The following is a 15,559-nucleotide window of genomic DNA, read 5'->3' as shown; positions in this document are numbered from 1 at the left end:
ATAGTTTTTATTTATAATATATAAAATATTTGTCAATTGTTGTCGCAAAGATATCTGAATAAAAGAAAAAATACCGGAAACAAAAAAATGTATTCTGAAAAATTATTCATGCGTGAAAGAAAGCAACGAACAGAATTTTGAAAGTTTTTTAAACGATACGGTAACGTCTTACTCAGCACTTTATCAGCCGATTCAGCGACAATCGGTCGCCATTTTAGCAAATTAATTTTTTCTTAAAAGTCGGTGAAGTAGACAACGTCGCAGAAATAGTGTTACGTGAAAATAAGTGATTTAAAATAAATTTAAAGTTAATTATTAACAATAAAATAGTGCTGATTGTATAATAAAGTGACTTCAAGTAAAATTGAAGGTAAGTTTTTGTGTATATTTCCTTTAGAGACGCAAAATATTAATGCAGATATTTCTGTACACATACACATTTCTTTTCCTATAAATTATTAAAATTATGTTTGTTTCTGATGCAAATTGATTGAATACTCATAGTTATTAATTTCAAATAAGTGTTGTGCTTCTGTTGAAAAAGTGTAAGAGTAAATTTATTAAAATTTTGCTAAAATATTGATATATACATTTATACACACTATATGTATATTATGCATATACATATATTTCAATTCATATATATTTGTGCAAAAACGAACATTGAGTGATCGCCATCATGGCGTATATTTTGTAGCAAACCTTTGCAAATCGTGTGTTTACATGTATACTACGAATATGTTGTAACGATAGGAAATGGCTATTAATATTTGTGCATTGAGAATAAATGCCTTGTATTGTCCATAAAAAAATCGATATAAACGAAAAACTTTCTAGTGCATATCAAAGTCTAGAAAGTGTGCATACATATTTGTAGGGAAATTTACAAATGCGTACATTTAAATACGTAAATATTTAGATAATTTTTTTTTTAATTAAACTTTGAAATGTGTGTCTATGAATTAGCGGGGAAAAAATGTTTGGTGTGAATGATGAAGAAGATTGCATAGTGTAAAAATTTGAAAAATAATGAAAATCCTTAATTTCCAGGTATTCACTTAAAATGGAAATGTCTGTGAAAACTAAAGCAGAAAATGAAGCACGTGTGGCAGAGGAATATCTATCCAGCTTGTCTGATCTGACATGCAACAGTAAACCATTGATAAACATGCTAACAATGCTAGCCGAGGAAAACATTGGATGCGCATCGGTCATAGTTAAAGTGGTGGAGCAACACATCGCCAAGGTTAAAAATTTGTTTAATGAATTTAAAATAGGTTAAAAAATAACGCCATGGCATAACGTGGATGTATGATTTCCCGCCTTTAATACAATTCAAAACGTGATAGGAAAAGAGTCTCAAACGTGTTATAACAGGCAACTTTCAAGTAGATATTTTAGTCAGTGTGTTGATAAATTAATCAAAATCGAAAAATTTACAAGATGTAGACATGCTTGGGTACTTTTTATTCGTTAAAAGGTTATTTACCATTAACTTTGAATAAAATAATGTTGTATTTAACAACCCAGCATTTTATGGACCAACTTAGGCAGAAGCCTGGTAAATAATTCATTATTTCAAGTGTTAGACGAAGTGTACTAAACTCCCTTAAAAACTGCAAAGTAGAGGCTTATAGTGTGTTGTGATGTGCTGAAAATTGCATTGAGAAATTGATAGTAAAAGTAGCATAATTTTATAATTAGAAACCCTTTTTTTAACATGAAAATCATAATTGAAATTTTAAACGGTAATTTTTAATGGTTGCTGGCTTTAAGTCCATATACGCTTATAAATATTAGAGGGAGCTATTCTCAAATGTTTCATGTTTCAGTAATACAATGCAGTCTTATTTAGAAACGACAAAACCTTGATCAAAGATACCCGATTTTGGATACAGTGTCGCAATAGTAAAGATTTTAAAACGTTTTACAATTATTATATTTTAATACAATACATTTTTTTATAGTATACAAGCTAATTGGTTATGGTTAATTAATCAAATTAAAATGTATACATGTTGGAACTGTGTTGTGGTTCAGGTTGAAAAGTGTATGGAAATTTACAATAATACAAAATGTGAAAATTTATTTAAGCTTAGTTTGTAATAAATACTTCCATTTTGCATGCGTATTTTTTGGAACTATTTCCGAGAAACAATTTTAAAATTAATTTACAGCTCCAGCGATTCGTAAAATCCACCGGATGTGGCTAAAAAATGATAATATGCAATGTCTACATGATGAAAAAAAAAAAACATTTTAAACAACTAACATATAAACTAAATTTAATAAAATTCCTTTTCAAAGATCAGTTATTTTTGAATGTCTTTTATTTCGTGATACTGTTTGTTGTAGCTAAAGCTTTTCATAAATTTGTATTTAAACATGTAGGAATTGTTAAAATGGCGCAATCTGTTAGGGGGTATCGCATATAATATAAAAGTGTTATTGACGCTATGTGCTATAAATGCAAATCTTGTGGTCAGTTATTTTTAACATTGAATTTATTTTGAACTTATTTTTTTTATTTATTAAGTTGTAACTCCTGTTAGGTTTATGGCAACAGCTGTAACGAATTAAAGCTGAGTTAATTATTGAGTGGAAAAGATAGTTTGTGCTGACAAGGGATTTTACAATAATTTTCAATGTAACTTTTTATTGGCACCTCTCTGCGCACCGCTGGTGCTGTTTGTCGGTTTGGCTGTTTATGCAGTAGGCGTCAATTAATTGCAGTTTTTTAAATGTATTTTTTCGTTTATTCCCACTGTTCCAATTCTACAGGTACCGCCAGATATAAAGTTGCCTTTGCTATATTTAATAGATTCTATCGTGAAAAATGTTAAAAGCACATATATTCATCTCTTCAGTCAATGTATTGTGAACATATTTTGCGATGTATTCGAAAAGGTAAGCATTTGCTACTGGAACTAACACCTACAGTGTCTAACGACTGTTGACAACTAATAATTTTATAATATTGAATTTCGCTTAATGCAGTCAATTTGAAATAGCATTGTTTAAATTAAAATGTTGCTAATTTTGTTACAATAATCTTTAATAATTTTTATTAATAATAAATATTTTAGTTGTCAACGGTATTTCAATACTTGAAAGTAAATAAAAAAAATTTTAACATTTCACATAATTTTTGTGTTACAAAGGTTAACGAAAAAATACGTGAACGTATGTACGCATTACGCTTAACGTGGAATGAGGTTTTCCCATCACAAAAACTCTTCGCATTGGATGTGAAGGTGAAGCGGATTGACAATAATTGGCCGATTACAGCAAAACAAGTACCACCGTCTATACACGTAAATCCAAATTTTCTTAAACCCGTAAGGAAACACAAATATACATATATGATATTGAAAGTTATATACTAAATGCAAATTTCTATTTTTCACATGTTAATTCATATAGAATTATGATCTCAAAGTACAAGGCGATGTTGAGGAAATACTACAAGCTAAAACACGCGAATTATTGGAATTGAAAAAGCGTAAACTTGAATTAGAATTGGAAGCGACCAAAAAAAGTTTGGAAGAACAAGATAAACAGCTGTCAAAAGTAACCAATGGGCTCATGCCACCCGAAGCGGCGACTGCACGCATGCCCGGTGTGTCAGCGCCAATACAAATGCCAACTGGCGTAATGGCACCGGGTTTGATGTCACAACACCACATGCATCCACGCGCCACACATCCGGCGATTGTTGGGGGGAATGCGGTGCCGCCAGCAGCACTTTTCCATACAAATTTTAACCAAACCAGACCACAACAGCCGCATGTACCAGTTGGTATGATGTCAATGCCGCCACAGGTAAACATTACAATTTATTTCTCTATTTATGCATAACTGAATCAATCGTATTTTTTGTTTATAGAATTTTCCACCAGCCGCTATGGGCAACAAACCCAAAGTGCATCCTGTAAATCCCGCACTGTTGAACACTATTCGACACCGTGATCCACGTTTGGCGCGTCAACAGCAAATACAAGATGCGACGCCAACAATGCGTGGCTCATCAAAGTCATCAACATTGCGTGGCGTCGACGATACACATAAGGCTGACACAAAGTCATCTTCATCGTCGTCTTCATACCGCAATGGTAGCAGTAGTAAAAGCAGTCGCAGTGAATCGGCTGGTGGTAATGCGAGTTCAGAAAGCCGACGTAAAGGCAGCTCATCACGCGAAAAGGATAGAGATAAAGAACGCAAGCGTAGCGAATCGAAGAGTTCCACATCGTCTGGTAGTTCGTGTTCTTCGGAACGACAAAAAGGCAACTCAACTGGAAATACGGGTAGTCGCAGCAGCAGCAGTAAAAAGTCAACGAATAGCAAATGTGATAAAGACGCTTTTGAAATTGCGCCACTTTCTACTGCATTCAAGCGTAAATCCTCAACTACATCATTATCCGGCAACGATACAACAGCGTCCTCAAGGAAAAAAGAGCTTAAACGCAAAACACACAGTACACATACGTCAACAACCAGTAAACAACGTTCACGTAGCCGTTCGCCAATCGATAAAGCTACAACACAGAGCGCTTTCACGGATCGCGATGATAGACAAGTATTTGCAACAAAGAAACAATCAAAATCGAGCATTGCTGTTGCCGAGCACGAGGAGGAGCTGAAAAATGCCGCCGCATTAAAAGTAGAAAACAAAAGTAAGAATCGTTTCCACTTTTACATTATTTCACAGCTTTTACGAGAAACATGTATTATTAATGTGCGAAGCATAGAGAGTAAGTTGGGCGCGTGTGGACTTTGGTTATATTTGTAGACAATTATATTACATCAAACAAAATATTAGTAGTTTTGAGTCAATCCAAAAGTAAGATTCGGCAATTTACCCACCCATTCGTATCTATTGATCTCATAGAAATATGGCCTGGTGAATTTCACTGATTTGTGCAGTTTTATAACTGGGCATTAAATGAGCGCTTCTTCTTCTTTGCTGTGTGAGCTCAAGTCGTTTTACTTTAGTACATAATTTATACGCTTTGGCCGTTGTCTGTGTTTCCCATATTCTATCTAATAATGCTCTTTTGTATGTGTGATCTTTTTTTATTTACTACTACTGCTAAATATCGAATCTCGAATCCAAAGGTGAACAAATTAAGTTATAGTTTAAGTAGACTTTGAATGTGATGAAATAAATACTTTTTTATGAAAAAAAAAATACGCTCAACCAAAGTTGTTTTACTCGTTTGTTATTTTTGAATCGTTCGCCAAAAATACGTTTACGTGTCATACATTTCCTTCGAATCACTCTCTCTCTTTCTCTGAGTAGGATATTGCCAAAACACGTATTACAACAATTGAACTGCGATTAGATGCCACACCACACGTCCAAACTCTCTGTGATATTAAAATACTTTCTTGTAAGAGTATACAAAACAAAAAAAAATTTGGATTTTGTACATTAATTAATAAGTTAGCAGAAGAATTTCTGAGCAACTAGTACTAGCTAAAAGTAGCTGTGTGATATACTCATAACATAAACTTATTTAGTTGAATAATGATAGTACTAAAAACAATGCCAAGTGTGTAAACATTTTGAAAAGAGAAAACTTATAAAAACCTAATAAAGACTCGTAAAATAAGCTGAAATCAAGTTCATTGCTTGTATATTATAAAAAAAAAGAACATAAAAAATTAATAATGTCAAGCAAAACCAAAAGGTGTTGAAGAATATTAACACTATTCGCAGCAAGCTGACTTTGTATGTAGTACACTAATGTTTACGTTTCCTCTCTTACTCTCTCTTAGTACTTAATTATTTTCCCACGAAGTTACATAAATGTATATTTTTTTAATATCAACGCCAACGCCGCGCGACAATAAAAAGTGTGCTTGCTCAATTATTTTGAAATTGAAAAAAAAAATCTAATATGTTTTTCTATAAAACAAATTATTTCATATCTTCTAAACGTATTTAGTTTGTAGCATTTTACATTTAGCTTATAGTAAGAGTAATAAGTAGAAAATGTTGTCAATCAACACACAATTAACAAGTATTTACTTTTTTTCTTTTTTTTCAAAAATATTAACTACAACTTCAGTTCAAATTTTTTGCACAATTTATCTAGTTTATATAATATTATATAAAAGTTTTTTGTATCTTAAATTTGGTTAAGTCATATTAAATATGAAAATTAATTGGATTCTGCAGTTAACTTCCTTATTATTACAGTTGAACTTCTAGAACTCGAAGTTCTCCGTAACTCGAATTCTTGAATTGGCAATAGAATTCAAATTTCATACAAATTTACCTTCCGCAACTCGAAGTCTCTCCAGTTCAAAGTTTTTTTGGTCATTATGGTGATTCGAGTTAGGGAAGTTTAACTGTACGTATATAATTTCATAAAAACAAAATTATAAATCTAAAGGCGTCAATTTGGTGAAGCAAAAATTGTTCTATGTGCGCAAAAACGGTTTATTATGCTAAAAAAAAAATAAAAATAATTAAATTTTGCCTTTTCTGAGTGTAGTAACGGTTTTTTGTTAAAAAAAAATAGAAATAAATTAATTTTGCACATAATTATTTTCAATATCAATAGCAAAGCAAACACTCTTATATTACTGCCGGCGGCGTGTGTTGATTGTATGGCGTAGTTATGTTATACATTTCTTTTTACATTTTTTACTACCCCACCCACTTTCACCTTAATATTTATTACTTTGTTGATTGTACGCCATATGTGTGCGGCAACAATCAATCGATTCATTGTCCCCACCAAGACATTACAACTTGTGCGCTATTTTTAATTTTTTAAAATTGGTTTAAGTACATATATGCATTGTTTTTGTTTTTTTAATTTAATTTAATTTCCACATTGATTTCTATTTAACGTAATTTTTTGCTAGTCGTATACTTTTATAATATGAATATTTAATATTATTGTCCTTGTAAATTTGTGGCAACTGTTTAATATTTTGTAAAAAGAAATTCAAGCAAAACAATATTAATAAAACAAGCAATAAATAATAAAATATTTATTAAAAATAAACAAAAATAAACAGTAAGCATGAAAACGTAAGAGCAATGAAACAAACGTAAGCATAAAAAACAAAAACCAATTTTAGATATTAAAATAGTGGCCGACGGATGTTTGGCAATTGCTGCGCAAACGGACATTGACTTGAGGCATTTCCCCCCAATTGCTGCGTATGCGCCACAATTAGAACAGATCATACTAACTACTGAAGCGGTTAAAAAACCTAGTACTTTGACTACTACTACTACAAAACCAACAACAACATCAGCAAAAGTGTCGTTTAAAATTCAGAAATTGTATAATAAATTAGACAAATCTACAGCGCAACAACCGACGACCACTGTTGCACTTGACTCAGACGACGAGTTGTCAACAGCAGCAACAACAGTAGCAGCAGCAGCAACAACAGGAGCGGCCAACGTAACGAAAGGCAAAGATGGCAACACAGCAGTAACAACATTGTTGAAAAATGAAACTTCTACTAAGTATAAAGTTGATAAAATTGAGGATGATGATGATAATGGTGGTGGTAGTGGTGGCGGTGTTGGTCTTGTTAGTGCTGGCGTTAGTGTTAATGCTAAACGTCACAGCAGCATTGACACTACGGAACAGCAACTAAGCAAGTATAATGCGGAGCCATTGTCGTCGACGGATGCAATGGAAATCGATAGAGCAGATGGCGATGAGAAGAAGCGTGCCTCCACATCAAATACGGACCTTGAAGAACCATTGGCCAAGAAGCTGAAACAAGCTAAATTCGATGCGTAAGTACATAATTAAACGATAACACAAACATACTATGTATGTTTATTAACATATTTTTTATTTTATTTATTATGTAATTCATTTTAGCTTATTTGGTGACGAAGATGTAGATTTGCGTACTTGTATACCGCCACAGATTTTAGCAGTGCAACAGCTGCAACAAAAATCACAACGCGATAGTGAGTCGCCAACACCACCGCCTCCGCCATTTATAACCGACGAACAGAATGCGGAGAGTTGGAATAACTTGAAGGTGAGTACTGGTAACGGGGGTAGCAAGCCATAAATCATTATATAATTTTATAAATATGTAAACATGAAAAAATTATTAAAATTTTTTAACTAAGTTGAGATGATCGTTATAAAAAATATATCGATAACTGCGTAAGGTGTGCAGTCATATTTCCGCATAAAAATACTACAACTGCAGTCTTGAACAACCGTTGTTTTTATATATATTTTTTTTTAAAGCTATTCGTGCTCTCTTAATGCCTTGTTATTTATTTTAAACTTTTTAATAAATTTTAAGACTTCAAAAAATACAAACGTAACATCACCTACGAAGAAAGCATCAACCTTGGATGACGTGCGTGCCAAATTGGCAAAAGCAACGAAATACAGCAAATTTAATAAATCAGGTAATTGTTATAATATTTGAAAAAAAAAAAATAAAAAATTTAGTTAATATTTTATTTATTAATTTTCAATTTACAGAAAAGTCCAGTAAAGACATTACGCAGCGTGTTAAACTTTCGGAAGTACAATTGAACGATGATTCACAGGATGCCAACGACGAGAAAATACGTACAATTGTAGCACAGGCACAGGAGCTGCTCGAAGCAAACTCCATCAATCAGGATCAATATAAGAATCTCATGCAGAAAGTGATGTCCATAAATGAGACGAGCAAATTGAAGGAGGCAAAGAAACGCGAATCACTTGGAGGCAGTGCTACAACGAAATCGAAGCAAATTGAAGAGGACGAAGAGAGTTTGGAGGAACAACGCGCCGCCGCGGCACGTGAAGCTGTACTGAAGAAACGTATTCCGAAATTACGTAGGCCGTCAGCCAATACAGGAGATAATAATGCCAACAGTGCCATTCCCGTCAGTGAACTGGGCACAAGTAATACTGCTGCAACACGTTCGCCCATTTACGACGATCGTAGCAATGACAATAGCGATGCAATGGGTACTTTACAACGCGCCAAACCGCAACGTGAAAAACGTTTGAAACCCACTAAATGGGGTGAGAAAGTGGATGGCGTCGCAATCAACGCTAATATGACAGGCAATTCCGGCCAGCCCAAACCATGGACAAAGGGCGGTAATATGATGCGACCACATCCTAATAACAGCGGCTACCGCGGTGGACCGCCACCAAATATGCCCATCATGCATCCGCAAATGCCTTGGCAAATGCAAATGCCGCCTGTTGTTGCGCCTGGTGGAGGACCGCCATTTGTGAATGCTGGCCCAATGATACGTAGTAATGTGCCACCGCCGCCACAGGCACCAATGGTGCCGATTATACCACTACCACCGAACATACCGAAACCGTGCAACTCTATTGATAATCCGCAGGCCGATCTGGTGCGCACAATTACAATTGATGGACTCTCGAAGGAGATACGCATTTACGATCAGGTAGCCATTGTGTTCATGGAATTGGATCAGCCACGTGAAATCGGCTTTCAAGCTGGTCAACGTTCAATCATCATTGATGATGAGCCACCAATAGCGTTGCAATTCAATGATGACTATAAAACCTTCAGCATTAACGGACAGCCACATCGTTTGCGTTTCGGTTTTCCATCACGCGAACTGTACATTGACGATCAGTGGTATGAGATATATTTCGGCGGACCGCCCGTCTCAATTCCCATACAAAATAGAATACATATACTTAAAGCGGAAGGTCCGCCACCACAGGTGAATATCGGTGCGTTGCGTCGAGATTTGGTTGTCGGTAAGATCAATATGATTGTTGATGCACACATCGTTATACCGTTATTCCTTGATGCGAAACCGCAAAGCTTCAAATTGGGCAATCAAGAACACACCGTGCAGTTTGCCGACAATTTATTGACAGTTTTGCTGGATGGTGAACCCGCTAAAGTGGAGTATGGCGGTTTGCCAAAGAGCTACGTCTTGGGCGGTATAAGTTACTTTATACGTTTTGGCGCTCTTCCGCAAGGCTTGAAAGCTGGACAAATCGTAGTTAAAGATATGATTTATATTAAAACCGAACCGCCACTACCGGAGCCAATAGCAACAGTAGCGCCGGCAATTCCGGCTATTGGCGAACCGTTACCTGAGAGTGTGAAACTAGATACTGATAACAAGACTGAATTGAAGCAAGATGCCACTATTATGGACACACCGGCTGATGTTAATTTGGAGGCGGTCATCAAAGCACCCGACAGTGTGGAAGCAACGAGTGAAGTCAGTAGTGAACCACAGGTGGTCGGCACAGCTGGCAGTGGCAATTCGGCTATACCAATATTCTCTGCGACGGCATTAAATAAAATCAATATCGATGAGCTATTCCAGAAACTAGTCTCCTCTGGCATATTGGGTGGTGCGGGTAACGTTATAGCATCTAATAATAAAGATGCTGGTATTTTGCCCTCAGCAGCCGCTCTTGAAGAGGAGCCGCCGCAACCGGTTGCTATACGCCCTATAGACTTAACCAAAACGGAAACGATTAAAACACGCCAACTGGCCATTGTGGACACATTATTCTCTGGCATGCAATGCAGCAGTTGTGGTGTACGCTTTCCACCAGAGCAAACCATCAAATATAGTCAGCATTTAGATTGGCATTTCCGACAGAATCGGCGCGAACGAGACCTATCACGTAAAGCGCATTCACGTAAATGGTATTATGACCTAGCCGACTGGGTGCAATATGAGGAAATCGAAGATTTAGAGGAACGTGAGAAGAACTTCTTTGAAGCGCAACAAAATGATGTCGAAGCATCCGATGAGACGTCAAATCAAAAGTGGCTCAATTCGCCGGTCCCACTTAGTTGTCCGGCCTTACCGGAAGATGTGGATCGTGTGTGCGATATGTGTCAAGAGAAGTTCGAACAATTCTATCACGAGGAAACTGAGGAATGGCATTTGCGCAACGCCATACGTGTGGAAGATAAAATATATCATCCGCTGTGCTACGAAGATTACAAGGTAAAGATATGAAAATTTTGTGATTCTCTCATTTTACTATAACACAAATTTGCATACCAAATAGGCGGCACTAAATGCTAAAGTTGAGGGAGCAGAGGAGAAGGTGGAAGACAAGGGCGCAGAAGAAGCGAATGCGGATGATGATGTGATTATCAAAATTGAAGGCGATGATCACAGCGATGGTGAGTGTTTTTAACAACAATAATATATTTCATAGAATAGTGAGAAAAATAAATCGTAGAAAAGTACAATTGAACTTCCATAACTCGAACTCTTGAACTGGAAATAGAAGTCAAATTTCATACAAAATTCCTTCCGTAACTCAGAAGTCTTTCTAAATCGAAGTTTTTTTTGGTGGATTATGGTGATTCGAGTTAGGGAAGTTCAACTGTATTTGAAAATAATACGAGAGGAAAATAACGTTTGGGATTTTTTATTATTTTTAGAAGAATGTGAAAATTTTTAATATTCATTTAATAAAATTTCTAATTTATTCCATTAATTATTTCAGTTGAAGGTGTAAAATCAACTGATAATGCAATGGACGATGACGACGATGATGTTATCGTATTGCCTAATGAAGAGCCCTCTGTCACCGAAATTGACGATGACGATGAATATGTACCGGAAAGTGTACCACCCATCGCAGATAAAAATGGCATTGATATTGACACTGAGAATAACGAGGCCGAAACAGCATCGAACGCGGACGCAGATGAAGATGCTGCTGGCTCAGATGTGGAAATACAAGAGCCGCACATTCCATTCACAGACCTGGATACATATGTGGAAAAGGAGCAACCAGATGCCGATGAAACATCACAAATGTCATTCTTGAATGTGAAAATTAAAGAAGAACCAAAAGATGACGATGAGGATGAAGATGACGGTTTTGAAGATGTTGGCACTGTGCTTATAGCACCCGATGAGGAAATCTCCATACAGAGCAGTGGTAAATTCGGCATAATAAAATTCCAAATTTAATTTCATATTTTAGTGCTAAATGCAAATTTGTATGTTGACTATTTACAGAAGAAACACAAACTCAAACAATTGCATCGTCAACATCAGGCATGTCACCTAGTGCCGAACGACCACCTTCCTCACAATCTCTTGTGCAAGTCGATACAACGGAATTCGCTGAGGGCACTAGTACAAATGCAGTATCCGCAACGCCGATTGACTTGAATACCTCTATTGATGGCAATGGCGATGGCGAAGACGAACATAATTTATCCACTGTTGGTCCATCACCTGCGATACCATTGGCTAGCTTAGTTAATAAAATTAAAATAAATATAGCTAAGAGTAGTATAACAGCAAATAATAGTAGTACTAGTAATAATAGCAATAGTAATAATGGTGGTAGCGTCTCAGGCGTGACAGGCACAACGGCAGCCGGCAATTTGCTGAGTAGCCCCAGCAAAGGCTCAACTGCGTCTGATGCGCATACATCAGGCGGCGATGATAATAGTGACAACAATACTGACGCTGGTGAAATTACAACACAATATAGCCAAGTATCGGCCATAAGTGTTGTGTCCACAATACCAGTACTATGTGGCGGCGGTACGACCGGCATACGTACCACTACACTAGCGCCGGTGGTGTCGAGCAGCAGCAGCAGCAGTAGCAGTATAAAGAATATAGCTGCCAATGAGGAGTCCAATGTAAGTACGATATCTGTCATTGGCAGCTATGGCAGTACATCAACAGCGCCACGTTATTTCCCCCCATCCACTACTACTACCAGCACAGTTGTGCCGACTGTGGCGAAGCGACAAACAGCAGCACCACCGAAAGCGTCAACGCCACCGCCGCCACAAGAGGAAACGTTAACGTACGAATTGAAACCGGCTTTGCAGAATGTCAAGCTGACGAAAACGAAAAAAGTGCAATGCGGCATTGAGACGTCTGGGCTCTGTTCAATTATGTAAACAATTCCGGACTAGTGCTTAGAAACTTAAATGCCCGCAACGGTTTAATATAGATCTTGCAACTTATCAACCGTTTTGAAATATCGTTATTTCACAAATTGGACTGTGAATGAGCAATTCTACGCTATTGTACATATGCAAATACATATACATGTATATATATATATATATATAGCATACATGTGTACAAGTGAATATGCGTGCGCATACATATGTGTATTATGTTATATGAATTTGTGGAAATTACATACCAACGTTGATGGATTTTGTTATTTTAGTATGAAACATTTTTAAACAACAACAAAAACATTAGTGTTTTTAGTTTAAAATTTTTTACCCTAATTTTAGAATTTTTTTGATGAAACACTTAATTTTATTGAATTCGGAGTACTTTTTGTTGTTGGTGCGCTTGCGCATAGGAGTGTGTGTGTGCGTGCGTGTACATATAAGCGTTTGACTTGAGGTCACAGTGCGTTTATACACTTTTAAATACAGCTTAAATAGACGCACTCGGTCAAACATTACTCTATATAAAAGCCAATCAGCAATTGAGCAATTGCATTATCACTGCGACATATTTGAAGTATTTATATACCAATAAACAGAAAAATAAAGAACACTTTGTTATTACTTATTTACCTTTTCACATATGATTTGTAAAATTTTCTTCATGAATAATAAATATAAATAATAAACTGCATTGCCTATAATTATGGAATCACAAACCAAACGATCTTTTTATCTTCGAGAATTCAATACTGAAATAGTTGGGTTCGGTTGTAAATTTTTTGCAACGGCTACCTTGTGACTGAAAGTCCTTAGTTACATATGTATGTATATCTAAAATAAAGTCGTTAGCGTCTGCGTTAACTGCTGCATTGGACATCACTTATCATTTTCGCTGAATAATAAATTTAAAAAATGCGCAGTTCCTCTGGAAATGATTGAAAATTACTGAGAGATCGGGTGGCCTATGGAACACCATATCAATGGACCGAAGTTTACAACAGTTTTCACTGAGGTCATCTCATACTGATATTTCGACAATTTTGGCAAAAGAAAAACTAGGTCAAATTGTTGTTGTTACAGCGCTTAACTAAGTCTGCCTGAAGCGGCAAGTATAAATCAATTGTCTTCGAAGTCAGCAAAGGGGAGGGCCAGGAAACTTGCTGTTTCGACAGGGTCGGACAAAAGGGAAAGGGGTGTTAGAAGAGTGGACATGCAAAGAGGTGGTTAGTGTCATACGGGAACTACTTGCATGCAGGTGAAATTGTGGTTAATGTTACTTAAATAATATTATAATATATGTAATATTTAGCGCATAACCTTGTTGTTGCTTTCACATAGAATTTTTAAACAAAAAAATTTGGTCAAACATTGCGAACAGCGAATTATCGAATCGAAAATCACAAAAACTGATTTATTGAGTTGCATTTATCGTTGAAAAATATCGTTAATAGTTTCGATAAGTATCGATTACCAATAGTAAACGATACGCGCCAAGTCTACAAGTGTCTAGTACAATTTTAAGTTTATTTCTATATTTATAAATAAATTATGCGAAATTCTACAACACCAACGCACACTCTGAGTTTTCCAGAGCAATTAGAGTGTTTTGAATTTTGTAATAGCGATTTTGCAAGTAATTTGGTAGCGCTTGCTAGTCATAAGAAGATTATATTGGGTCTCATAAGTTTGCCGGTAAATATTTCATATCAACACAACATGTGTGTTTGGAGCGGCTGCACATATGAAAATTAATTAACTTTTTGTTTAGGAAGAATCTGGCTGCTTTGATTGGAAGCGTATAAAAGACTTGTATCACGAAAGTCGCTGTGTTTCATTATGTTTTGCGCCCGAGACTTCATTGGCAGTGGTGCCGAAATCGGTTATATTTTGCGCTGCTGGCTCCGATTTTCGTTTACGCATATTTCGCACAGATCTGCAAAACTCTGACACCGTGCAAATACTCAATGGTGGGTAGACTTAACATTTTTTACAATTTCAATAAAGTTTACTCTAGCTAATTTCATTTTATTTACTTAGGACATAGTAATTATATCAATGAGGTTATATGGGATTGCAATGGCGAGTTCCTGGCATCAGTCGGCGACGATAACACTTGCCGTATTTGGGATACCAAATCAAATTTTGAAAACACTATAACATTTCATTTGCTGTCAGCTGGTATGTCGGTGAAATGCCATCCGGAGGAACCACGTAAAGTAATAGTAGCGGAAAAGCGCGGTGTTATACACCTATACAACATACAAACACAAGCAGCAGTGATATCGGTAGAAGCGCAAAAGTCACCGCTAAAATCAGTGGATTGGTGTCCATTAAATCGCATGTGCATAACAGCGCTCGTAGCCGGCGATATAATATCGTGGGATTTGCGACGACCAACGCCCATCGATGTAAAACAGGTCCATGAAGATGGTGGACAAATTGTGCGTATAGCGCCAAATGCAGAGACGGTGGTCGCAAGTGTTGGACGTCCGGATGTGGCGGTTAAAGTTTTCACCGCAAAGTCGAGAATACCTTTAGTCGATGCGACGCTTAAGCTATACGGGGGCCTGTCTTGGCACCACCGCTTACCCTACATAGGAGTGGCAACAGATCGCAAATTATGCTTATGGAAGTTGCAAATTAAATAAAATAC

The 15,559-nt window shown here is 36.3% G+C and overlaps 2 protein-coding genes across 3 annotated transcripts; both read left to right on the top strand.

Moving 5' to 3' along the window:
* The first annotated feature begins 119 nt into the window (after positions 1-119).
* LOC105215984 (uncharacterized) lies at positions 120-13,597 on the top strand. 2 transcript variants are annotated; one of them, XM_011190230.3, is made up of 13 exons: positions 120-370; positions 1,051-1,246; positions 2,782-2,907; positions 3,162-3,338; positions 3,424-3,822; positions 3,887-4,673; positions 7,330-7,771; positions 7,860-8,025; positions 8,302-8,410; positions 8,487-10,960; positions 11,025-11,142; positions 11,472-11,912; positions 11,993-13,597. In XM_011190230.3, the coding sequence occupies exons 2-13, from the start codon at positions 1,064-1,066 to the stop codon at positions 12,895-12,897; spliced, it is 6,327 nt and encodes a 2,108-aa protein (XP_011188532.1). In that variant the 5' UTR covers positions 120-370; positions 1,051-1,063; the 3' UTR covers positions 12,898-13,597. The 2 variants fall into 2 exon arrangements, with proteins under 2 accessions (XP_011188532.1, XP_011188531.1); XM_011190229.3 differs by having other exon boundaries at positions 7,318-7,771.
* A 762-nt stretch (positions 13,598-14,359) lies between these two features.
* LOC105215985 (nucleoporin Nup37) lies at positions 14,360-15,554 on the top strand. The gene is made up of 3 exons (XM_011190231.3): positions 14,360-14,598; positions 14,675-14,873; positions 14,944-15,554. The coding sequence occupies exons 1-3, from the start codon at positions 14,455-14,457 to the stop codon at positions 15,552-15,554; spliced, it is 954 nt and encodes a 317-aa protein (XP_011188533.1). The 5' UTR covers positions 14,360-14,454.
* The last annotated feature ends 5 nt before the right edge of the window (positions 15,555-15,559 follow it).

This window comes from Zeugodacus cucurbitae, chromosome 6 (genome assembly GCF_028554725.1).
Source record: "Zeugodacus cucurbitae isolate PBARC_wt_2022May chromosome 6, idZeuCucr1.2, whole genome shotgun sequence".
In the NCBI taxonomy this organism is placed as follows: Eukaryota; Metazoa; Arthropoda; class Insecta; order Diptera; family Tephritidae; genus Zeugodacus; species Zeugodacus cucurbitae.
The sequence above is the reverse complement of the archived record's forward strand: the minus strand, read 5'-3'. Positions and strand labels throughout refer to the sequence as shown.